Raw genomic sequence first — 26,002 nt, 5'->3', positions numbered from 1 at the left:
CTATGATGATTTTTAGTGCTACTATCATCTAGTTCTGATTCTGGTTCTGTCTTGGTTAAGTCCTCAGTAGTCCTGATTTTGAACTCTTGTAGTCCTGTTTTAATTCCGGATCAGTTCTGGGTCTGGTTGAATTGGGGTTTAGTCCTCGTGTCTTGATGCAGCCCTGACCTTGTTCTGCCTTGCTGCTTAATTAAAAAACTAGTTTAAGGTGTCCTGTATATGTGATATCTTTTTTCCCCTATATGAAGTCATTCTTTTTTGAACAAAACTCAAAACAGAGCCAATTAATCTTTCAGTCATTTCTACACCCCCCCCCCCCTCCCCAAAAAAAAGAAAGAAGAAAAAAAAATCCACATGCATACTACCCTTCAGGGCTAAGCCCCGGGTGTTTCAAATGTCTGGCTCCGCCTCTGCCTATAACTACTTCATCAACATCAATGTTTCTAACTTTGGCTTATTTTTATTTCAGGATCATTCGAAGAAAAACAGCCGGACACACCTGATTTCAATCTTAAGGTAATTATTTATTTATTTTTTACTACAAAATATTATAAATAACTCGTCATTTATGGGCGTTGGGTCAGGAACTGCAGTCAGACACCTGTCAGGTGGACTGATGATGACAGACTATCAGGAAGTCTTCTGATCCTGTTTTTAATAGACAATAATTAAAATTATTTAATCTCTTTCGATGTTTAATGAACCTGTTCTGACTCTTAGAATCTCTTTGAGTTTGGATTACCTGGTAGTGCTGCCACTTGGAGGTTTATTTTGAAAGGTCCTGCCTGTAGCATCTGTGTGATGATTCTCTCAGTTAGTGACAAATGTTTTGGCTCTGGGCCTTTCCAAACTGCACAGAGCTTGCTTTTTTTGACTTGGTTAATTTGTTAAATATTTCCTCCTGGTGTTTTGAAGAGTGACACTGGGCATGTTTTTGCTTTGCTGTATTCACAAAATAAACTACAACTTTGTTCTAGACTTTCACAGGATGCTTTTGTAATGCTGCAGTCTCTCTCCCCTTACCCTTAGACATCTGGAACATCATCGACTGAGATCAGTGTTGTTTTGGTGCACAGGAAAGTTTTCCTCTTCTCTATCTTGTTGTGTTAAACCACTCAATCCTGCAGTCACGAGTAATGTTGCTTCTTCTTTAACTCACTTTATGTGGGTTAAATATTTTAAGAATAGTTGATTGATGTAGCACTTTGTAAACATTAACTAGATTTTATCAGAACCTGTAATTCCAGTTAAAAGCTCAGCAAATATAAATTAATCTTTCTTAATGATGAGCACATCACAATTTCACAACATCCCACATAATTTTTACTTTCTCATTGTGTCATTACCACAATGGCTCTGCTTTTATCAGTTTTTACACAGTGCCACGCATGTGGGGCTGTCAAGTGGTGTTATATTAACGATCCATTCAAAACAACTCTATTACCAGTTTGCATTGTGTGCAGGTCGGTGTAGTAGCAATGTGATTTTCTAGTATGTGTACTGAATAATGCTACTTTAAGGGCTGAATGAATTGGTGAGCTGCCTCTATGTGATGAAGACACTGAAATAATATTAATTAATAAATAATGTTTCGATGTTTTTCATCTTATCTGCTTTGTCACAGATGCTTTGTTCTTTAATTCCTTTAACGCCCGAGCCTTTGCCTCATGTTTGATAACTAAAGAATTCGCCCTAAAATGGGTGGATTAGATTGAAATCTCTGATTGTTCACTCTGAATTATTCTTGGACACTAACAAACGCAAAAAAACTTTCATTACATTTGCAAAAATCATATTATTTTTCACTTGAATTATGGTTTCTGTGTGTGGTAGAGTGGTGAAATGTGTGACTCTCTATCTCATTGTGTCAGAGGAACATTTAGGGATTCTGATTTACCTACCCGAGTGACTAAACCAGGTAGTGGAGCACTGCAGTGTAATAGGACAGGACTGTAGATGCTAGAGTGGAGCAAATATGACTTTTGCATTTAGGTAAAAGTAATTTACCTAAGGGATTGACTCCAAAATAAAAAAAATTATTTTGATGGAGCATATCGGAAGTAAATCTGTCTGCTTGTTATCATTTCATTTTGAAATGTTTCCCGGAAGTGGCAGCGCTTATTTTAGTGGACTTGATTATGCGCTCGGTTAGCAGATGGATCCAGAAAGTCCTCCAAAGTCCGGTTCTGTGGACAGAGCTGAGCTGGACCGACACTGTCAACCACCGGACGTTGACTTAAAGACGGAACTGGAGCCGAGAAACGAAGGTGAGTTTACTCCCCGTTACTGGAAACGGAGTCACTGATGCTGATAAGCTAACGCTAGCATCGCGCTAGGTCCTCTCTGATGGTATGTCACCTCCACTTAGCTCCTCCCACCAGCGCGCAGAGCAGGTGAGGAGACAGGAGAAAAGCTGATCGCCAAAAACAAAACCCTTGACTAAATACCACGAGTTTTTTTTTGTAAAAATAAATAAATAAATGATCAACATGCATTAAATTAAAAAATAAAAAAGAATACAAACGGCGACTCGGTTTTTGTAAAGATGTTTTTCTCAGAGGCCAAAGGTCATGCAAACAGCTTCGTTCACACATCTAAACATGTAAACAAATAAAACATTAACAAGACCGTATGAAGCACCTGTAATCAAATAACTGAGTAATAACTAGGGCTGGGTATCGTCACTCATTTCTAGAATCGATTCGTTTCCGATTCACAAGGTCCCGAATCAGAATCAGAATCAGAATCAGAAAGGGGTTTATTGCCAAATGTTGAGCAGGTTTACAACATTAGGAAATTGCTGCGGTGCTTCAGTGCAAACATAGTGTCATAAATAGCACTTAAATAGACATGAAAAAATAAAAGTAGGAATAAGAATTAAAAGTGCTACGTAGAAAGATATGTGCATGAGATATACATGAGAATAAGAATTAAGAGTGCTACGTGGAAAGAATCGATTCGATCCACGATTCCGCGCTGTGTGTTTACATCTTTGTGCAGAATCCGTGTTTCTGCTCTCATTTACTGTCTTAGCTGTTTGGTGGTTGTTGAAATTTTGTGAGGTTTCACGTGAGATTCTGGCATTTCGGGCAAAATAAATTTATATTAAAAAATCGATTCAGGATTTTAATGAATCGATTTCACGTTATCCAAGCCAGAATCGATTTTAATTGATAAATTGATTATAAAAACCCACCCCTAGTAATAAGCAGGTGAATCACTGAATCCGGACAACAGTTGCCAGTAGCAGCTAGTCCCTGTAGCTGAAGGTGAAGGGCGTGTACTCCTCAGTGTCCGCTCCTCTGGGGTCTCCTGGTGTAGATTCTTTTCTTCCATAAAATATTTCGTCACGCTCAAAGGTCCTGGTGGAGGCTTTTATTCATTTATTTTACTGAAAAAATGTAGTTTTTCACTGAGAAACCAGCACATTCTCTCTCCTTACTTGTTATTTATGGGCGCTTGGGTCAGGAACTGCAGTCAGACACCTGTCAGGTGGACTGATGATGACAGACTATCAGGTTTTTTGATTCTTTATTTAATAGAAAATAATTAAAATTATTTAATCTCTTTCAATGTTTAATGAACCTGTTCTGACTCTTAGAATCTCTTTGAGTTTGGATTACCTGGTAGTGCTGCCACTTGGAGCTTTATTTTGAAAGGTCCTGCCTGTAGCATCTGTGTGATGATTCTCTCAGTTAGTGACAAATGTTTTGGCTCTGGGCCTTTCCAAACTGCACAGAGCTTACTTTTTTGACTTGGTTAATTTGTTAAATATTTCCTCCTGGTGTTTTGAAGAGTGACACTGAGCACATTTTTGCTTTGCTGTATTCACAAAATAAACTACAACTTTGTTCTAGAACCTGTAATTCCAGTTAATAGCTCAGAAAATATAAATTAATCTTGCCTAATGATGAGCAAAATATGTCCTTCAAAAGCTGGACAGGACATAACAAAAATGTACTTTATGACTAAACACTGCAGGGTGAACACACTGCTATCCTGTTGTAAAAGACACAATGTTTTACTGATTCATTACCTACTGACATTGTAGGATTGGTTTTGATATTGAAAGATATGAAACCTAAAACATGTCTAAAGACACGGGGGAAGTCTTGAAACATCGGCTTTTTTAGAGACTCTTAAAGGACTGACAAACAACTGACAAAAAGCCTTATAACTCAGAAACTATGACTCTTGGAAGTGTTTGTTGTCAATAAATAGAAACCTTGTCACATTTAACCTCTGACCTAAATTTTACATTTCACATCTGCCTTTCTTTTACGTTGACCCCAAAATGTCTTCAATCGTTAAAGAAAGTATTATCAAGACAAAGAGAACAGGCTGCCAAGTTAGTTAGAGACATACAGACAGTTAGATAGAACTAGCTAGGTTCCGCTAAATGTCTATTGCACAGTGATGAGTTCTTATTTAGTGTTTGGTTTGTGCAAACACTACAGCTTAGTTTATAAACACAGTAGTATTTATAAATCAATACCTACTCCTACTGTGTCGTTTTTTGCTTAAAAGTACACATATAGGTGGCCCGACACTGTGAACCACCGGAAGTTGATTTAAAGATGGAACTGGAACCGAGAAAAGAAGGTGAGTTTTATTGCTGCTGCTGGAAACAGATTCGCTGCTGATGATAAGCTAACACTAGCATGACGCTAGCTTCTCTCTGATGGTATGTCACCTCCACTTAGCTCCTCCCACCAGCGCACAGAGCAGGTGAGGAGACAGGAGAAAAGCTGATCAACTGAAAACAAGTCCTGAATAAATACGAGCTATATATATATATATATATATATATACCCCTAAAAGTCATATTAATTGTCATGGTCATGTAAAAATATGTTCATTATCCACAAAAAGTAACTGTCACTTTGTGAAAATTTTCTGGTTTCAGGACAAAATGAACTCAATATTAATGTTTGTGTTTCAGGTTTACCTCTGGGTGTCCAAAAAGTGGTCATTGGTGAAAAAGAGGAGCAGGAGTGGAGCTCCAGTGTGGACCGGGAGGACCCAGACATTAAAGACGAACAGGAGGAGGTTGTCATCGCCCAGCTCACTTCCAGCCCTGCCCCTGTGAAGAGTGAGGAGGGTGAAGAGAAACCTGAATCCTTACAGCTTTATCACAGACGGACTGAGGAGGTCAGTGACTCTGTGGGAGGACCAGAGCCTGATCCAGATCTACAGCCTGACGGGAAAACTTCAGGCTCTTCAGACACAGACGTCAGTGATTCTGATGAGTGTGAGCAGAGCCGTGAACCTGCAGTGCCTCGGGCATCAGGTGATGCTGATGAGAAACCATTCAGCTGCTCTGTCTGTGGGAGAAAATTTGGTCACAGCAGAAATCTGAGCAGACACCTGAGAACCCACACAGGAGAGAAACCTGTCAGCTGCTCTCAGTGTGGAAAAAGATTTGTGGACAGTGGAAACCTGCAGAGACACATGGGGATTCACACGGAAAAGAAACCGTTCAGCTGCTCTGAGTGTGGACGAAGCTTTAAAGACAAGACAACGCTAATAAACCACCGGAGGACTCACACGGGGGAGAAACCATTCAGCTGCAAGTTCTGCAGTAAAACGTTCACACACAGCGGGAATCTGAAACAACACCTGTGCATCCACACGGGAGAAAAACCCTACAGCTGCTCCAGGTGCAGCAAAACATTCGGCCGCAACGCTGACCTCAATTCTCACATGTTGATCCACACGGGACAAAAAGCTTTTAGCTGCTCCAAGTGTGGGAGAAGATTTACTCACAGCCGGAGTCTCAAACAGCATCTGAAGAGTCACGCTGAAGAGAAAGCCTTCAGCTCCTCGCTGTGTGGGGAAAGATTTTATAACGTCACACATGTGAAAAAGCACATGACGACTCACGTGAGAAAGTCATTTATCACAGGAAAGAACATCAGCTGCTCCGCAGACTGATGAAGCTCCGAATCAACCAGGAGCTAAACAGGGTGTAGGTTTGGTCTCATTTTAACATAGACACAAAACCGTCCACCAGCTACACCACTACCTCGTATGACTGACTCGTTGCATCCATGTACCTGAGACACTTTATCTAGGGTCCGGCTCCCTCACTTTTCTCCTAAAGATGAAACTAAATTGTGTTATTTTTTCACATCCTGAGATATAATTTTTCCTCACAGTGATGGTGAGGACAAAACTCCATCTGAAACAGAAGTTCTCTGCGCACCACCAACATGTTCATGTTTTAAATCGATTTTCCCCACATGGCGAGAAACCAGCTGAGGAAAAACTTTATTATTGGCGTCTCTGTACAAGTGAAGCTCGAGACTCTAGTGATCATAGTTAGCAGAATGCTAAGCTATTAGCCACATACAGCAAAGATAAGTTTGTTGATAGGTGTTTTGGTCGCTGACCGGGGGTCTCCCCGTGTGAGAGAGCTCTTTCTCCTCCTCCTGTGTTCCAGGTCTGCCTCACAAGCTGCAGCTGAGATGTGGTGCAGCTCGTCAGCACTGCATCAAGACTGCCGCCTCAAAATGCCACGCCCCCTTTTCCTTTGCTTTTCTCTGGGATGTGCTACAGTGGTTCGGGCAAAAAAGGTGTGCCTTTACAGAGATAATTGTGAACCACAGTGGATTTTGGGCCTCATTGGGTCGTTTGGTTGTGAAATAGTTTTAACTGCCACGTTAACTTTGTGGCAGTTAATAGTTTTCTTTTCACTTTGTGTCACACCCCACCCCAGATACAACCTTGCTTTTAAGTAGGGTGTAACAATAGGCATCATGGGAAAAGGAAGCAGCTCACCTGTCCAGGAGAAGACGTTTGTCTCTCGATCTTTCTTTTCATGTTTTTTCTGCTGCTTTACGTTAATAATTTAATAATAATTTAATAATTTGTTTCTTACATTGAATATTACACCACTCCTCTGAAACATTATACAGAACAATTATTTGCACTGCGTTCATAATTAAGTGAAGCTGTTAAAGACTAAATGGAACATTCTGATTTTTGTAAATTATTCAAGGGGCAAACAACATGAAGCAACATCTGTGGGTTTGAGCTAACGCCATGACATAAACCAGCTGATAAAGTACCTGAAAGAAAGACATACAAACCAATCTGCAGCTTTTGAAAAACTGACATTAAAATATTTTAATTCTACAAGTAAAAATCAGAAGCAGAGTCTTTTATGACAAAAGTATTTATTTTAATATCAAAAATGAAAAAAAAAAAAGAACAAATTCATAGTGAATGACGAAACGTTCCTCTGCATAAATGAGGTCTAATAGATCGCAGCAAAGGTAACATTCCAGGCATTTTATTAACTCTGAAAAGAGCTTTTACCCCAAAATATCATCGTTTCACCTGTGAGGCGATCTGCTACTACAAAAAAAGAAAAGAAAGAAAAACAATTGAACTCCAAGCCTGCATAAAGCAAACAAAAAAACAACCCAACAAAGGTTTTTAAAAAGTATTTCTCAATTTTTCGCAATGCCCAGTGCACCGACACGAGAACAAAAACACAAAACAAACCTTGAATAAAGTACAGAATGTATTTATAATTAAAGGTGTTCAGGATCTCTAAAAGGACCCAAACGCAGAGTCACCAGACCTGCAGTGATCTTTGTGTTCATGTTTAGTTTTGGCTGAGGTGAGCTTTGGCAGCAGGAAGAAAGAACGTGGTTATCCCGCAGAGGCGCTCAGACTGTTATTACTGTATAATAACAGTAAAGCCAGCGTGGAAGCACCATGTAATCTTTCTAACGGCCAGCAGGGAGCGATTACTTGCAAAGATGTCAGCCTATAGAAATCTGCATCGACCTATGAGCTGTTAAGACTTTATGGCCTCAGTCGCTGCTTTTGGGTCTTCTTGAATTTGACGTTTATTTAGTAAATTATGATCCTCGTTAGAAAAACGAGGACAAACAAATGCACCCGGTGAAAAACAGGCCTACTTCATGATTGACAGGTCAGTACCTAAAGGGGGTTCAGCGTGACCTCGCCAAAACATTCAGCTCGACATATGAGGACTTAAGGAACAAATGGATGATGTCGACTACATCCATCTTTTACGCACACTTGTGGGCAGAGGTAGAGTTCGTCTGTCTTGGGATGAAATTTGACTGCTTTAAAGATAAGACTGCTGTTATTTATATTTCAGTGTCAACAGACCCCTCGACAAGCGGTACGCGTCATAACTTCCTGCGCTTTACTGCTGGTTATGATTAGAGACGGCTGGAAATGAGGCTCATAAATATGCAGTTATTTCTTAAAACAGCTGGGCATGTAGTTTTCAGCATACGCTACTCCAAAAGGAGGAGCGGATTTGTTTAGAACTACTTTTCAGACGAGGATTAATACATTCTGTGAGTGTAGCATTATTTTAAAATCCTCAAAAGGTTGAAAATTGTGGCTCACTGGTGTGTTTTAGTTTTTAAATCAACAAAAGTCCCACAAATGACTCAAAAGTGATTTGGTTAGTTCAGATTAATGCTTTTGTCTCCTGTGAGTGATGCAGCACAACAACATGTTTAAGCAGGAAATCTTTGTTGCTAGTTTTTTGGGGGGGTGGGGGATTGTTTTTTTGTGGGGTTTGCTAAGAGAACTTTCAGCGTTTCCGTTCCTGTAGCTGTTCCTGCAGCCTCACCAGCACCTGCCTCAGTAGGTAAATTACTTTATTTTAAACCTTTTAACCGAATTCATTTTGAATCGAAATTGTGAGAGGAAACATCTAAGCAGTGTAAATGTTTTCCTGTTGTCGTTGCTGCAACTGAAACCGCAGCACAGCTCGCTCAGATCATAAATAGCAGCAAATAAAACATCATCAATAGAAGGACTTTAATAGAGAACATCACCTCACCGCCTGCTCTGTCAAGAAAACAGATTTGAAATATAAAAATGTAAACAAACTGGAAGTTTGCCAGAGCAGCCATGTCCAGTGAAATTCAACATCTGGGCCTCACGTCTGACTGCTCAGTTCAATTTTAATCAGGCACTGATTGTTACCTAAAAACACACCAACCACAAATCAGCGTTCAGGTCGAGTAAAAAGAATCCCAGTGAAGTATTTTCAGCTTCAGAGGAGTAAAAAAACAGAATGTATTTCACTATTTTTAGCGACACAATGAGTGGCGGTTAGTTTCTGTACCCAAAGTGCAAGAAGCAGCCGAGGTCAGCGTCAGCTCGAGTTTCCCTGCTCGGATCAAATGAAAACTTTATTCTGTAGTGCACAGCAGGGGCATCCCAGAACCTGCTGCCTCAGCTGGCGTTTATACACATTGAATCACAAACATTTCATTCCAGTTCTTTACAAAAACAGTTGTGTTGGCTTTTATTTGCTTCAAACCTCAGACTTCCTCTGCTGTAAATGACTAGTCAGAGTTCTGAGGTTAAAGGTTAATCTGAGTCTGACAGGACGATGATCTCATCTGGGTCACACTGTGTCGCCACGTTGACCTGCAATCACACAGACAGCAGCATAAAGTATTTACTCTTCTGGAGAAACACTCGGAGTATCAGCAGAATAAAAACATCTTTAAAAACATGTTGATGCTGTTGACAGACGTACCGGTGTGCCCACATCACATGACCAATTTAAGGTGACGTGGCAACAAGACGCACCCTCGCTGAGCCTCAGTTGTTAACTTGTGTTAAAAGTGAAGACTTCAACTACGTTCCAGTTTTTAGTGTTGAGAGGCCAAATAACACCAGAGTTATGATAATTCACGCCATGCTTTTCAACGCCCTTTACTATTCATGGAAAAATTCACCTTGTCAGCCTATCACAAAATTATATGGCAACACACCATTTGGTTGCTTAGTAACAGACAAAAGTTTTGAGAAAATGGCTGCGAGAACAGCAATTTTTGAGATTTGTGGCATTAAGCTCGTTTGGAGTGAAGTGGGGTTTTTTCTGTGTGTCTGTCAAAACAACGACGCAGCTACAGCTGGACAAAAAAAACACCAAAGGCAGCCTTCAATGTAAACACCGTCTCCAGGTGGACAACAGGAGGAGTGATACACATCCTGTTGTCAGGCCTGTGATGTGCCCCTCTGTCTTGTGGGCAACAGGAACTAGTTTTCAGAGTGGCACAAATAATTTGTGTGAACAGATACACACTTCTGAATGTAAGTAGTTGGATAAACCTGTTTACAAAATTTGTAAAAGAAATTTTTTTTTTTTTTTACATGTATGTATATTTAGACTTCAAGCTATAAAAATGATTTGTTAAACATTTAAATATATTTTGCAAAACCTATTTCACTTTTCACCACTTTGAGGTTTTATTTTTGTGTGTTATTTTAGGTCCATTGTGTTGATACAGTTTGTCAAAATGACAAAATAACTGTAAATTCAGACACGTGAGGTGTTTTATTCAAAGTGTCGTCCTCACTGCATCGTTTCTATCCTGAAACTCAGCTCCTCTGGTATGACTCTATTTGCCCCACCTTGTTTTTCTTCGGTGGCGGTGTCGACTGCGAGCTGCTGACCACTTCCTGCGTTGGCGTGTTTGCTCGAGTGGTCTCTGGAGAGTTGCAGCTCACAACGCCCATATCCAGAGGGATGTCCGCATCACTGAGGAGAATGAAAGAGCCAAGATCAACAAACATACAGAGAATAAATGAACCCAGAGAAATAAAACCATGAACTCAAGTTCAAAGAGCTGAAACTACAATTTAAATGAGAGCAGGATTTTCGATAACTGGACATTTTCAAAGAAGTCACACATTTCAATGCAGCCTCGTCTATTAGACACAGTCAGTGAGAGTCTCAGATTATGAAGTGATGAACACAACAGAAATGATGGTAACTCTTGATACAAGCAAGAGAAATGATTTTAGAGCTCGTCTTAGGATACCATTATTAATTTCCAGTTCAACTGTTACCTCACTGGTAATTAAACATGAGTGTTTGCACACTGCCACACTTATTCTGAGGTCAAATCACCACCAAGAAGTTTAATTAAGCCTGAATTTCTCATCCTGACACAAATTTGGTTATTTAATTAAAAACTAGTCAAACCTTTCACATTCTGTTTATTAAAACTATTTAAGTTCATCGTATTCAAAAGGTGAAAGGCCTCAGCGTCCCAGTAGACGCACTGATGGTTTCAAATTGAAAATGCTCCGTTGCGTCGATCTTGAACTATCGTGTTCACGCCGCCCGGCAGAGTGGAAACAAAGCCTCATCAGCTTTTCACGGTGGAGGCGTAAAACTGTTCCTCCTGAGAGCAGCAGGCCTCCATGCTGCTCTCCTACAGTTTTAAATATTACTATAAACACATTATAACACCTGCTTCTGCCTTCTGAACAGTTATAAAAGTTACAAAGCTAAAGAGCATCAAATACATTCACATTGACTTTGAGAAATAAGTCATTATTTGTTTGTTTGTATTATTAATTATCTCACAAACACATTTTCATCGTGGACTCCTGACCTCTCAGCGACAGCCTCACCTGTCGTGGATGATTAGGTTCTTTCTACTCTGCGAGTTCCTTTCCTCCCACTTCCTCTTCTGGCTCCTCGTGGTTCTGGGGCTGGGCGGTGGAGACGTGCCATTGCTTGTCTGCGTGCCGCACCTTTCCACGCCGTCTTCTGGCGATGACGGAGATGCTTTCCCATTGGCTGCTGCTGTGAGGCCCGTTTTGCCTTGGTTGTAGTTTGACAGGACGACTGACTCATGACTGGAAGAATCTGCAGGTTCCTGTAAGCTCTTGTGGTCACCATTCGATAACGTCCTCTGGTCATCAGTCTGCATGGGCTCTGATTGGCTGGGGCTTTCTGCGGGGGAGGGGATATCAGACAGCGGCGAGATCTGGGACTTTGTCTCATCAGAAGCAGGACTCGTAACCTGCTCGTCCTCATCTTTCAAGCTTCCTTCTTCGCCTGCAGAAACGTGTGCAATCTGATCATCGTTCTGATCCTCCTTGTTGGTGCCTTCGCTCGCTTGTTCCACCTCGTTAATGTCGTCTTCCTCGTTGTCTTCTTCATCTAAAGAAAGAAGCAAAAAAGGCACATAAATATTTTCTTCTCTTATCTCTGCCCCCTTCATCTGGTCACAGTTTTTGAAATCTGATAACACTTATTTGACTGTATGAATGTATTCGTTGTTTAAAAGGGAGAAAAAAAACAGACTAAATAACAGCCTAAAGGGAAGAAAAACAGTCTTTAATTGAGCCCAATCTGACGGATGAGTTTAAACATTGTCTGTATGAATTCTCTGTGTGTTTATGAGTCACATTAAATTGTTAATCATTCTGTTCAATGATTAAATCATACGTTACACATTATCAGCACAGTGTGGCTAACCTTTGCAGCAGTCCTAGCGGTGTCTTAAAATCTCAGAAACTCAGTTATGTTTTCATAAAATAAGAATATTTAGATCCTGGTACAGACCGCAGAGGGCAGTTACCTAGATGCAAACTCCTGTGTTCTATACATGCAGCTTTTGTGGTGAACAATGAAATTAGATTTATATCTAATTTGATGCTTGTCAGCCAATATGTTGCTTCAATATAACCACATTTATTTGGTCTAACCTGGTCCATCCTGCTGAGTGCTGGCCTGGATCTCTTCCTCTATGTCTGGATCTGAGGATTCATCATCTTCATCCTCTTCCTCCTCCTCCTCAGACACGCCATTCATCTCTTCAGTTTCCACTTTTTTTCCTGACGTGTGGCCCTGAAACGCAGCAAAGGAAATTAAACAAGATTCAGAACACAAACACATGGTAAAAGGCCTGAACTTGTATAGAGCTTTACTTAGTCCCTAAGGACCCCAAATCACTTTACACTACATCCAGTCACACACACATTCACACACTGGTGATGGCAGCTACATTGTAGCCACAGCCACCCTGGGGCGCACTGACAGAGGCGAGGCTGCCGGACACTGGCGCCACCGGGCCCTCTGACCACCACCAGTAGGCAATGGGTGAAGTGTCTTGCCCAAGGACACAACGACAGAGTCGGGGCTCGAACCGGCAACCTTCTGATTACAAGACAAACTGCCAACTCTTGAGGCACGATCGCACAAACAAGCACAAAACTAAAATCTTTTATAGTCTCATAATTTCAGATTAATATGAGACAAAACTTTTGGGATTAAGTGAAACAAATAAACACTCCAGTTTCTTTGTTTTCCCCCAAACACGACTCACAGGTTTATAAATGTTTTTCTTTGTCACATTACAATTTTTCCTCCCCACTATGTATTTTATATTTCTGAGCCAGCAAATTTTACTGACATTGACAATTTTTTTATTTATTAACTCCAACATACCTCATCAGAACATAAATAAATAGAAAAGGTAAAACCTGAGTTAAATTTTTACTTCTTTACTTTGGTACTTTTACAGTCCTGTGTGATTAAAATACTTTCTTCCTCTGCTTTATAAGATTAAACTGTAAAATATATTGCTATTCAATACACAAGATGTACCACAAATTTTGACCTTAATTCTTTTTAAGAAATAAAGCAGACTGATGTTCAATCAATCAATCAAAATTTATTTATATAGCACATTTTTAAGACCAAAGTACACCAAAGTGCTTTCCGGTAAAATCGCAGTACAAATAAAATCACAATAAAATATAAATTACAAATATATAAAATATAAGATAATTACATAATCTAAATACAGAGCCAGATGTAAATTACCCTAATTCGCCTTAAATGCCAGATCAAACAAATACGTTTTTAAACGTGATTTAAAAGACTGAATGGAATCTGACGCGCGAATATGAAGAGGGAGAGTATTCCATAGCCTGGGTGCAGCAACGGCAAAGGCACGGTCTCCTCTGGTCTTCAGCCGAGACCTAGGTTGCACCAAGAGCAGTTGGCCCGATGATCTTAGTGCTCTCTGAGGGCTGTACAGACAGAGGAGATCAGCTAAGTAGTCAGGTGCCATATTGTTTAAAATTTTATAAGTAAACAATAGAATTTTAAAATCAATTCGATATTTGATAGGAAGCCAGTGTAAATTTTTCAGAACAGGGGTGATAGAGTCAAACTTTCTAGTGCCGGTCAAGAGACGTGCTGCGGCATTCTGGACCAGCTGCAGACGCTGCAGAAGAGAAGATTGTAGACCCAAGTAGAGTGAGTTACAATAGTCCAGACTTGACGTAATGAAAGCATGAATGAGTTTCTCCATATCTTTGTGTGGTATGTAGGGTTTAGCCTTAGAGATTAGGCGTAGTTGATGAAAGCTAGTTTTTACCACAGTAGAGACCCGTTTGTCAAGTTTGAAGGAACTATCCATGAAAACTCCAAGATTCCTGGCAGTATCAGTAAGGTAGTTAGCAACAGGCCCAAATGTGTCAGTCAATTGTCCCAGAGGCATATTTCGGTCAAAAACAATAATTTCTGTCTTCTTTCCATTTAAAGTAAGAAAGTTACGTGATAACCAGTCCTTGACATCACTCAGACAGTCAAACAGAGGATGTGGTGAGGATAAAGCATCCCCAGTCAGGTGAAGGTAGATTTGAATATCATCAGCGTAACAGTGAAAAGAGACATTGTGTTTTTCAAAAATGGAGCTCAAGGGCAACATATACAGAGAAAACAACACAGGACCCAGTACCGAGCCCTGGGGCACACCACAGCGGAGACGGGCAGAAGAAGAGGAATATTTTCCCATCGTGACGGAGAACGACCTCTCAGAAAAACAGAAAGACATAAAATCTAATGTTTTCACACATAAAAATGTGTGTCAGGTTTATATTGTTGATTGTCATTTATGCTTATAAATATCTACTCATATATGCTTAGAGTTTTATAATCAATGTCATAGTTAATAGTGTTAATAGTTAATAGTCTGCAAAGACTTGTGTGCATTCCAGAGTGCTCTGGCATTCACACCCACATCCTGGGAGCATGGGAGAGGTCGTACCTTCTTTTATTGTTTTGTGGTAGGATAAACGTAGCTATGTCTGTTTTAGTCTAAGTGCCTTTTGTTTAGATGAACTGCTGGACTTCCAGACCAGCAGGTTTAGGGAAGTCGCTTATCGGGTCACACTCTGACCCCACACACACACACACACTTACACAACGCACAGGCAAGGTACTCTTTGTGTGTAGGTAGACGTCATATGTTAATGAACCTATGTATATTCATGTAACCTCAATAAAAGAGCAGTGTTACGGGGGAGCGGACGAGAGCAACTGGGGTCAAGCGAAGGAACGGCGTTTGTCCAGTTCTCTCCCGTGCACGACGAACATAGAGAACTTTGCCTACTCGTGTCTTACTTTGCTGTGTAATTAAATTGTCTTCAACGTTCCAGCGAATAGGTTTAAGCTACAAACCTATCACTGTGATGATGTTCCTCTGTTACCTCTTTGTCCTTCCTGTCTTTTTGCAGTCGTTTGCTCCTCTCCTTCTCCTCCGTGTCGTCCTGTTTCACAGCGTACTTCTTGATGACCTCCTCCAGGCTAGTTAGAGCAACTTCTCGGTTCGACCGCAGTTTCTTCAGTAGTGATGGGTCCTTCAGAGCCGGGTCTGTGGCTAAAGAGGGAGGCGGAGAGACAAGAGGATGAGAGCAAAAATGTGGCAACAAGACGCACCCTCGCTGAGCCTCAGTTGTTAACTTGTGTTAAAAGTGAAGACTTCAACTACGTTCCAGTTTTTAGTGTTGAGAGGCCAAATAACACCAGAGTTATGATAATTCACACCATGCTTTTCAACGCCCTTTACTATTCATGGAAAAATTCACCTTGTCAGCCTATCACAAAATTATATGGCAACACACCATTTGGTTGCTTAGTAACAGACGAAGGTTTTGAGAAAATGGCTGCGAGAACAGCAATTTTTGAGATTTGTGGCATTAAGCTCGTTTGGAGTGAAGTGGGGTTTTTTCTGTGTCTGTCAAAACAACGACGCAGCTACAGCTGGACAAAAAAAAACACCAAAGGCAGCCTTCAATGTAAACACCGTCTCCAGGTGGACAACAGGAGGAGTGATACACATCCTGTTGTCAGGCCTGTGATGTGCCCCTCTGTCTTGTGGGCAACAGGAACTAGTTTTCAGAGTGGCACAAATAATTTGTGTGAACAGATACACATACATGCAGCTTTTGTGGTGAACAATGAAATTAGATTTATATCTAATTTGATGCTTGTCAGCCAATATGTTGCTTCAATATAACCACATTTATTTGGTCTAACCTGGTCCATCCTGCTGAGTGCTGGCCTGGATCTCTTCCTCTATGTCTGGATCTGAGGATTCATCATCTTCATCCTCTTCCTCCTCCTCCTCAGACACGCCATTCATCTCTTCAGTTTCCACTTTTTTTCCTGACGTGTGGCCCTGAAACGCAGCAAAGGAAATTAAACAAGATTCAGAACACAAACACATGGTAAAAGGCCTGAACTTGTATAGAGCTTTACTTAGTCCCTAAGGACCCCAAATCACTTTACACTACATCCAGTCACACACACATTCACACACTGGTGATGGCAGCTACATTGTAGCCACAGCCACCCTGGGGCGCACTGACAGAGGCGAGGCTGCCGGACACTGGCGCCACCGGGCCCTCTGACCACCACCAGTAGGCAATGGGTGAAGTGTCTTGCCCAAGGACACAACGACAGAGTCGGGGCTCGAACCGGCAACCTTCCGATTACAAGACAAACTGCCAACTCTTGAGGCACGATCGCACAAACAAGCACAAAACTAAAATCTTTTATAGTCTCATAATTTCAGATTAATATGAGACAAAACTTTTGGGATTAAGTGAAACAAATAAACACTCCAGTTTCTTTGTTTTCCCCCAAACACGACTCACAGGTTTATAAATGTTTTTCTTTGTCACATTACAATTTTTCCTCCCCACTATGTATTTTATATTTCTGAGCCAGCAAATTTTACTGACATTGACAATTTTTTTATTTATTAACTCCAACATACCTCATCAGAACATAAATAAATAGAAAAGGTAAAACCTGAGTTAAATTTTTACTTCTTTACTTTGGTACTTTTACAGTCCTGTGTGATTAAAATACTTTCTTCCTCTGCTTTATAAGATTAAACTGTAAAATATATTGCTATTCAATACACAAGATGTACCACAAATTTTGACCTTAATTCTTTTTAAGAAATAAAGCAGACTGATGTTCAATCAATCAATCAAAATTTATTTATATAGCACATTTTTAAGACCAAAGTACACCAAAGTGCTTTCCGGTAAAATCGCAGTACAAATAAAATCACAATAAAATATAAATTACAAATATATAAAATATAAGATAATTACATAATCTAAATACAGAGCCAGATGTAAATTACCCTAATTCGCCTTAAATGCCAGATCAAACAAATACGTTTTTAAACGTGATTTAAAAGACTGAATGGAATCTGACGCGCGAATATGAAGAGGGAGAGTATTCCATAGCCTGGGTGCAGCAACGGCAAAGGCACGGTCTCCTCTGGTCTTCAGCCGAGACCTAGGTTGCACCAAGAGCAGTTGGCCCGATGATCTTAGTGCTCTCTGAGGGCTGTACAGACAGAGGAGATCAGCTAAGTAGTCAGGTGCCATATTGTTTAAAATTTTATAAGTAAACAATAGAATTTTAAAATCAATTCGATATTTGATAGGAAGCCAGTGTAAATTTTTCAGAACAGGGGTGATAGAGTCAAACTTTCTAGTGCCGGTCAAGAGACGTGCTGCGGCATTCTGGACCAGCTGCAGACGCTGCAGAAGAGAAGATTGTAGACCCAAGTAGAGTGAGTTACAATAGTCCAGACTTGACGTAATGAAAGCATGAATGAGTTTCTCCATATCTTTGTGTGGTATGTAGGGTTTAGCCTTAGAGATTAGGCGTAGTTGATGAAAGCTAGTTTTTACCACAGTAGAGACCCGTTTGTCAAGTTTGAAGGAACTATCCATGAAAACTCCAAGATTCCTGGCAGTATCAGTAAGGTAGTTAGCAACAGGCCCAAATGTGTCAGTCAATTGTCCCAGAGGCATATTTCGGTCAAAAACAATAATTTCTGTCTTCTTTCCATTTAAAGTAAGAAAGTTACGTGATAACCAGTCCTTGACATCACTCAGACAGTCAAACAGAGGATGTGGTGAGGACAAAACATCCCCAGTCAGGTGAAGGTAGATTTGAATATCATCAGCGTAACAGTGAAAAGAGACATTGTGTTTTTCAAAAATGGAGCTCAAGGGCAACATATACAGAGAAAACAACACAGGACCCAGTACCGAGCCCTGGGGCACACCACAGCGGAGACGGGCAGAAGAAGAGGAATATTTTCCCATCGTGACGGAGAACGACCTCTCAGAAAAACAGAAAGACATAAAATCTAATGTTTTCACACATAAAAATAAAACCAAACAGCTGTGTGTCAGGTTTATATTGTTGATTGTCATTTATGCTTATAAATATCTACTCATATATGCTTAGAGTTTTATAATCAATGTCATAGTTAATAGTGTTAATAGCTAATAATCTGCAAAGACTTGTGTGCATTCCAGAGTGCTCTGGCATTCACACCCACATCCTGGGAGCATGGGAGAGGTCGTACCTTCTTTTATTGTTTTGTGGTAGGATAAACGTAGCTATGTCTGTTTTAGTCTAAGTGCCTTTTGTTTAGATGAACTGCTGGACTTCCAGACCAGCAGGTTTAGGGAAGTCGCTTATCGGGTCACACTCTGACCCCACACACACACACACACACACACACACACACACACACACACTTACTTACACAACGCACAGGCAAGGTACTCTTTGTGTGTAGGTAGACGTCATATGTTAATGAACCTATGTATATTCATGTAACCTCAATAAAAGAGCAGTGTTACGGGGGAGCGGACGAGAGCAACTGGGGTCAAGCGAAGGAACGGCGTTTGTCCAGTTCTCTCCCGTGCACGAGGAACATAAAGAACTTTGCCTACTCGTGTCTTACTTTGCTGTGTAATTAAATTGTCTTCAACGTTCCAGCGAATAGGTTTAAGCTACAAACCTATCACTGTGATGATGTTCCTCTGTTACCTCTTTGTCCTTCCTGTCTTTTTGCAGTCGTTTGCTCCTCTCCTTCTCCTCCGTGTCGTCCTGTTTCACAGCGTACTTCTTGATGACCTCCTCCAGGCTAGTTAGAGCAACTTCTCGGTTCAACCGCAGTTTCTTCAGTAGTGATGGGTCCTTCAGAGCCGGGTCTGTGGCTAAAGAGGGAGGCGGAGAGACAAGAGGATGAGAGCAAAAATGTCAGCAGTGAGGAAATGAAAGTGTGGAGCAAACGTTAAAGTAAATTAATGAACAAATATTCATATTTTAATTCAAATCGACGATCAGATTTGTGAGTAGAAACACTTCAGTGTGCAGTCAGACAGTGAAGCCCCGCACGAGCAGCAGCATTTCTCTTTATTATCTTACCAGGCTTATAGGTGTCGGTGAGGCTAGAGCCAAAGTTGTAGACGAGGTCCAGGTGACGGCGGTCCTGTATGCGGCTCCCGGTCTCTCTGAACGCCTCCTGGGCGATCTGGTTTATATGCTTCCTGGTCAAGCAGAGGTTGTGGCGATCGTTGGCACGCAACACCTGCTGGAGGATGTCCTGGTAATCAGGAGGGTTTTGTCGTACCTCGGGACTGTTGATGAAACGCTCGATCTGACAAAGGGAGGAACACAGAGGACAAAACTCGAATGAAAATATAGCTCCATGAAATTAAATAACCACAGATACAAATCTCTTCTGTGTGATCGCTGTGTGTTTCTGCCAGTTTGTGTTTTATAAAGAACTTCAAATAGTTCAGAAACCTCAGACAGAAACCATTAATAGCAGCAAGAAACCAATAATGTTTTTATGCTTGGTCCTGATCTGTGGCCTAATATCTTTTACACTGATGCTCACAGTTAATGTTAAATTAGAAACCTTATCAGTTTAACCAAGAATATTTTAGCAGTAAATCTGAATTAGTCACGAACTAAAATGTAACCCAAATGTTTCATTAGATTATACGACAGCATCAGACCTGAATTAGAATCAAGTTTAAATGCTACAGAGTTCAGAAGAGCTCAAAATAAACAGCAGTCCTGAGAGCACACAGAGCAGAACAACAAATGTTCAAAGAATGAAGGGAACACTGAATCACTGCAATGTAAGATCAAGTCATTTAAATTAAGGAATATCAATCAGTCCAGATGTGAATCCATTTCAACTGCTTTATTTCAAATGAAAGTGTCAACCGGAGGACTGGAGAGGCATCTTTTCAGGCAATCGGAAAAATACTAACGGCCATCAGAGCTCCCACTCAGCCTCCTATTAACTTCACCTATTATAAAAATGTTAAAATCCTACGTCACTGCATTCTTGAGTTATAGCATTCATCCCACTGTCTCCAAAGCACTTGCTCAGTGGGTCATATGATTGTTAGGGTTGTCTGTTGTCTTTGTGATTTGGCGCTGTATAAATAAAACTGCTGAACACGCTGACTGAGATGTGAGGGTTTAGGACGTGGTGCCACAGACCGTCTCCTCATCCTTAATGACTTTTCTCTAGTTTTGCTTTTTGTCACTGGTGGCAGCTTGAAGCAGCACCTTCAGGCTGCACAGGCAGTCCAGCTTCTCCATGATGTCACATCCACACATGCAGTCATAAGGAGGCTTGCTTCATCTCCCAGCATAGGTTCAAGTATGGAGGAGATCATGGGAGACGAGCTGTTACATGAGGAGGCCTTAGTGACTTTGTGTTATACCGGGACTATTGGACATCCCCTTGCTTTTTTACTGTCATGTTTTTTCAACAGTGTATAAACACGGCATTGCCTTTGCTGTTTAATGTTTTTTGTTTGATTTTAACATTTCTTTACGGCCATTTAACCTTCTGCTGATAATGTCTGCATGGAATTTTCTACGAGTAAAGCAGCACATAAACGTGAGCATGCGCAGAGACTGAAGTGTAAAACCAGAGTTAACAGACAAAGTTTAGAACCACAGTCATCATAACTGTATTTGGTTTCAATGAGGCAGTTAATGCAAAAAAAGCCTGGTTCTGTTGCAGATGCGTCAAAATCCACCCCTCGGGTTAGAAAGTAGCCCCAACAACGTGCAGCTCACCCTCCTGTTGATCTCAGGGTAACGAGTGCTTTTGTAGGTGATTCTCTGTTCAATGGCTCGGCCTGTTAGTGTGCTGCAGCCCTTTAGTTCACACAGTTTTTCATAAATCTTCATCATCTGGAAAAAAAGGAGGAGGACACGTGAGGGAGGTGTGAGCAGCTGCCACACAGGCTGTCGTAAACATTTACTTTTTACAGCTTTAATGTCTGTATTAGAGAGTGGAAGCCACCGAGCTGCACCACATTGGAGGCTGACCTTGCGTTTGAGTTTGTGCTCCTGGATGTATAACGAGTCCTCCGCTTCCATGTCAGTGAGACTCAGCTCAGCCTGCTGCAGGCGGCAGATCTCCTCGTTGTACACCTTCAGCAGGTTCTCCAGGTACGCTATCTGAGAGGAACACACAGGACAGACATGAATGATCATTTCCTACAAAAGTGTCAAACCCTTACTGTTGCTGAAAAATAAAAAAGGAGGGATATTTCATTTTTTTAATAGTTTATATTTAATGGCTGCCTTAACCAGTGTGCTTTGATCTGCTTTACTCTTTTTCCCTTTTAAAATGACTGTATTGAAGTAATTTTAAAAACACTGAGGCAAATTGTGCTGTGCAAATAAAACTGTATATATAATATACAGTATACAAATAAAACTTTGATTATAATCCCAAGATTCATTCAACAGCAACACCTAATCCACACTAACCTGCTTCCTGGAGGCTCTTTTAGCTTTTCTCTCCTCTTCTCGGTCTGCCTCTCTGTTCGCTTGCTGTCCTGAGGTGGAAGGCTGCTCTTCATCTGCTGCCGGCTGCACACCTTCTTCCTCCTCGTCCAGGTTACCTTTACTCTTGCTTGTACTTTTGAGCGTGACGGAGGTAGACTGAAGATCACTCGACGTTGAGGTAGAAGGCCCAGGGTCAACCTTGAAGAGGGTTTGCCTCTTCTTGATGGCATGCTGCTTGAGCACAGTACACAGTTCATTGATGTAGACAAATGTCTTAGAGCGGTTGGCCTGAGTGCGAGTCAAACATCGTCCCAAAGTGTTCCTCAACTCCACTGATGACAGGAAGTCCGGGCAGGCCTTTGAGTGCTTTGTCTGGAGGAAGGTCAAGACCTCCGGGCAGTCCTCTGTGAGGGGCCTGCAGTGCTCCACAAACTGGAGGGAAGAAAACAGAAAAAAAGGATGAGATAAAGTAGAAAGTATGACAGATAAGGAACCAAAGAGAACAACAAGGGAGTGAAAAAGACAGATGTTGCAAGACTGGTTTCAGTGCTTTTTTAACACAAACACAAATCTGCAGTATAAAGTGGCCCAGGATTGACTTTATAGGGTGTATCTGTATATTTTCAAATAAGTAGGTAATTTAAATGAGGAAGTTTAGATCTAAAGTTTAATATTACATACATATTTAATGCTAGTGGGTATATCCTCTCACAGTACACTCTCCAACTAAATCAACCTCACCCACCCATCAGTTCATTTCTTAAACAAACACAAAAAACCGTCACTATTAATGAGACTGTCATACAAGCCAAATTAAAAATAATAATTGAATGTTATTTTTATTATAGTTTTTTCTTCTTTGTTATTTTATTGTTATTTTATTATAGTTGTTGTTTTTTATATATCAAAATGAAATATACAAAAATGGTCTTACCAACTTTCAAATACTAAACGTGTTTTTTTTTAATGACTGTTTTAATAAAATTGTTTTGCACCCAGTGGAGGAGAGCTGTAGGATGTACTTCGCCTCATGCTGGGATAAACTCCATGGAACGATGTTCTGCAAAACTAGACGGTACTCAGGAATTTGCATTTACTGAATCACTATGAGACAACATATAACAGGTTAAACACCATACAATCCCCTCTTATTCTGAAAGCTGAGTTACTGGTGACCAGCAAGCTGTGGACCTTCCTGTGTTTCCCCTACAGGCAGGCTGGTCAGGCCCCCAGTGTGGTAAAGACCACCAGCTGCAGTCTAGAAGAGTGGAGTTGATCTGTTCAACGAGGAACTAACTGATGACACCACTGAGTTTCCCACAGTATTATTTGGGAAACATGGATCATCTTACTTGTTAATTTAATTTAAAAGTCAACATTTAAATATATCATGTTTCAACAATTAGCCTAAAAACACACAGATAAGATTTTAAGTCAATGTCACCCAGACAGAAAAACTGAGCACTTAGAGCAATCTGAAGTCTGATACACATGAAATACTTCTGCATAAATGTCATTATTTTAAGTTCTGGTCATGAACTTTGGAACATCATATAAACTCACCTCAGTGAACAACTTCTGATTCTCTGCCTGCAGACACTGCGTGGTCTTCTTCGCTGTAGCGAAGGGTGACTGGGTAATGTGTGTGGGCACTGGCAGCTGAGCTTTGAGCGGCGAGACATTTTTGGCTTGAAGGTCAGGGCTTGATTTGGAGGCAGAGGAGGAGGGCTGAGGACTCTCTTCTTCTTCGCCTTCCTCATCAAGCACAATGATTTTATCTGCCATCGAGGCAGGAGCCACCGCCATTCAAAACGCCGGCTTTCTAAAATACAAACAGGCAGAATGAGACCAGAACAGGATGACACACAAGCATCAGAACTTCAGTGTTTTCATGATCTGTACAATATTTACATTGGCACAAAAAAAGGTGACAAATTCTGGCCATGTGGGCACTTCTGATTATTTAAATACCAAAGCAGGGACCTGCTCTGTGAACAGAGTTCAACAAACCCAGGATATTTTTATCTGGTTTCAAAGAGAACCAGTTTCAGGTCATATTCACATGAAAGATCTGAAACATAGACAAGTCTAATGACTGCAGAGTGGCTACCTTTACAAACTATGATGTCAGAACACAAAATGAAGAGTAACACACAGTAAGGCTGAAAGCACCACAGCTGCCAGATGAAATTACTGTGTGTCTGTACGAGGAAATGTTTCAAAAGTGCTACATTAATGTGTGGAAAAGTCCTCCAATGTCAAAAAAGTCAATTTAAAGTCAGGAATGAAAGCTGAACACATGCATTTGTGCGCATTAACAAAGCTCTCACTTTCACAGCTCCACCATAAAGACACAGGAGGATCTGAAGTATAATTACAATTTTTTAGTTTGTAAAATAAACACTATAGTGTGCAGATGTGTGTGAGACAGTTTCAGCTGCACCCACATATAAAGGAATGAAATAATTTAAACATTGCTTGCAGTGAAAAGGGAAAAAGCAGGAATAAAGGTGAGTATAAAAATCCATATTTTTTACTGATGCTCACCAGGGCATCAGAATGATGGTCGGTTTGATTGGTCAGTAGGTACTGGTTTTATACATGTATGCTACTCTTCTTTAACACAACCTACTGTGGATCAGCATAGTTACCTGATAATAGATGAAGCACCTCTGGATTAAAAAAAACAGTTTAATCTGAGCAAATAGCTTCCTAAAACAGGGGCATGATCACTCAAATTCCCAAGCTGGGTAATGGATTTCTGGAATAACTGCTAAAATACATTCTGTGGCCCTCAGAAGTCTTAGAAGTCTCCAAAGTCATGTCAGTTGACTGCTTTCAACAATGTCCCGTTGCCTAGACAATTCACCTGAGGATGTGTGAACCTGTGATTTGCATGCCACCATTTTCTATCATCAGTTAAACTTCAATAACTGGAAGGCAGGCTCCTGCGTCCATATTACAGCATTAACACAGAAGCATCGACAGTTTGTGAATTTGATGCTTCATTTAGGGCTACAGAAGCCGGCTGATCAGTGTTATCGTTCCGCTGTGTTTACTCGGAAAATAGGAAAACAAACAGGAGATAGCAGTTTCCAAACACATGAAAGTGAAACTAATCACGATGACACAGACAGCACATTACAGGTGGAAAACTTAAGACAAAAGGTTAAATAAAGCACGCCCACGCACACCGTAATAATGCGACAGTAGGATACACACCGACCTGTTCTTTACGAGCCGCTGGAGTTGACAACGAAACAAGAAAACGTTGCACCGCCGCAGGACATCACAACACTCCAGTTACTTAGCTGACGTTAGCTCTGGAGGCTAGTTAGCATTCGGACTTTTCTAAGTAAAAAAATAACCTGCCAGAAAAAAAGTCGAGTTACGCTCTCATCGCCTCGTGAACCGGGTAAACAAACCCGAGATAACCTCTAATCTCGTTCGTTTTTATCAGACTGGATCTTCTTCATCAAAACAATGCCCCTTCACTTAGCTGTGCTATCGAATCGAGATCGAAAATGTACCCGCTAAACTCCGCTCAACATCAACGCCTCTGATTGGACGACAGATTCGTGACGATGAGTAATGCCATTTCCCATTGGACAGCTGCTGACGTGTACCGTTGATGTCAATTTTTATTACTATTATTATTATTTCTTTGAATGTACCTAATTGACTTTATAAAGCTTCTTTAATTGTTTTACATTTAGTACTTTTATATTTTGAACTTTTATCAGATTTACCGTTATTTTGTGTTTAAGTTCAATGTGAGATTCAGAATGGTGAGGAAAGATGGTTTAAGCTACTTTCGACGTCGTAGGGGGTTATAGCCAGTCTGACTCTGAATATTTTAGAAAATGCTGATCTGCTTGGATTTTACCACACTGCTTTACCAAACTACACAGCAGAAGATTGGAAAAACGTTTTCTGCTCTGACAAGTCTTGATTTGTGCTGTAACATTCAGATGGTAGGATCAGAATTTAGGGTAAACAACATCAAAGTATGGATCATCCTGTCTGTCTACAGTTCGGGCTGGTGATGGGGTATAATTTTCCTGATGAACCTCAGGCCCCTTGTTACAAAGTATTGTTTAGACACCATAGGCTCCCTGAGTATTGTTGCTAACCATGTCCATCCCTTTGTTACCAGTGTACCCATTTTTAAATGGCTGGTTCCAGCAGACTTATGCACTATGTCATAAAGCTCAAAACATTGCAAACTGGTTTCTTGTACATGAGGAT

General features: G+C 40.7%; 2 protein-coding genes across 3 annotated transcripts; one reads left to right on the top strand and one right to left on the bottom strand.

Annotated features, from left to right (window-relative positions):
* The first annotated feature begins 2,094 nt into the window (after window positions 1-2,094).
* LOC146682564 (uncharacterized) lies at window positions 2,095-9,278 on the top strand. Of its 2 annotated transcripts, XM_085445529.1 has the most exons (3): window positions 2,209-2,267; window positions 4,528-4,602; window positions 4,943-9,278. In XM_085445529.1, exons 2-3 carry the CDS (start codon window positions 4,578-4,580, stop codon window positions 5,932-5,934), a joined length of 1,017 nt encoding a protein of 338 aa, XP_085301655.1. In that variant the 5' UTR covers window positions 2,209-2,267; window positions 4,528-4,577; the 3' UTR covers window positions 5,935-9,278. The 2 variants fall into 2 exon arrangements, with proteins under 2 accessions (XP_085301654.1, XP_085301655.1); XM_085445528.1 differs by lacking the exon at window positions 4,528-4,602 and having other exon boundaries at window positions 2,095-2,267.
* daxx (death-domain associated protein) lies at window positions 9,160-25,312 on the bottom strand. Its single transcript, XM_085445518.1, has 13 exons — window positions 24,981-25,312; window positions 23,318-23,576; window positions 21,737-22,186; window positions 21,290-21,421; window positions 21,035-21,151; window positions 19,355-19,586; window positions 18,974-19,143; window positions 16,139-16,280; window positions 15,310-15,479; window positions 12,517-12,658; window positions 11,434-11,968; window positions 10,426-10,552; window positions 9,160-9,432 (listed from the first exon to the last, which is right to left on the bottom strand). Exons 2-13 carry the CDS (start codon window positions 23,558-23,560, stop codon window positions 9,373-9,375), a joined length of 2,520 nt encoding a protein of 839 aa, XP_085301644.1. The 5' UTR covers window positions 23,561-23,576; window positions 24,981-25,312; the 3' UTR covers window positions 9,160-9,372.
* Between the last annotated feature and the right edge of the window lie 690 nt (window positions 25,313-26,002).

The sequence above is a fragment of the Copadichromis virginalis genome, linkage group LG22 (genome assembly GCF_057382275.1).
Source record: "Copadichromis virginalis isolate Kocher_CV1m ecotype Utaka linkage group LG22, C_Virginalis_male_GT1.1, whole genome shotgun sequence".
Lineage (NCBI taxonomy): Eukaryota > Metazoa > Chordata > Actinopteri > Cichliformes > Cichlidae > Copadichromis > Copadichromis virginalis.
This window is presented reverse-complemented; position numbering and strand designations above follow the sequence as displayed.

Coding starts and splice junctions, on each gene's coding strand:
- LOC146682564 (XM_085445528.1), top strand. CDS start 2,156: ATGGATCCAGAAAGTCCTCCAAAGTCCGGTTCTGTGGACAGAGCTGAG. Junction 2,268..4,942: donor ACTGGAGCCGAGAAACGAAG/GTGAGTTTACTC, acceptor TTTGTGTTTCAG/GTTTACCTCTGGGTGTCCAA.
- daxx (XM_085445518.1), bottom strand. CDS start 23,560: ATGGCGGTGGCTCCTGCCTCGATGGCAGATAAAATCATTGTGCTTGAT. Junction 19,587..21,034: donor ACCCTGAGATCAACAGGAGG/GTGAGCTGCACG, acceptor TCCCTTTGTCAG/ATCGAGCGTTTCATCAACAG. Junction 12,659..15,309: donor AAGACAGGAAGGACAAAGAG/GTAACAGAGGAA, acceptor GCTGCGTTTCAG/GGCCACACGTCAGGAAAAAA.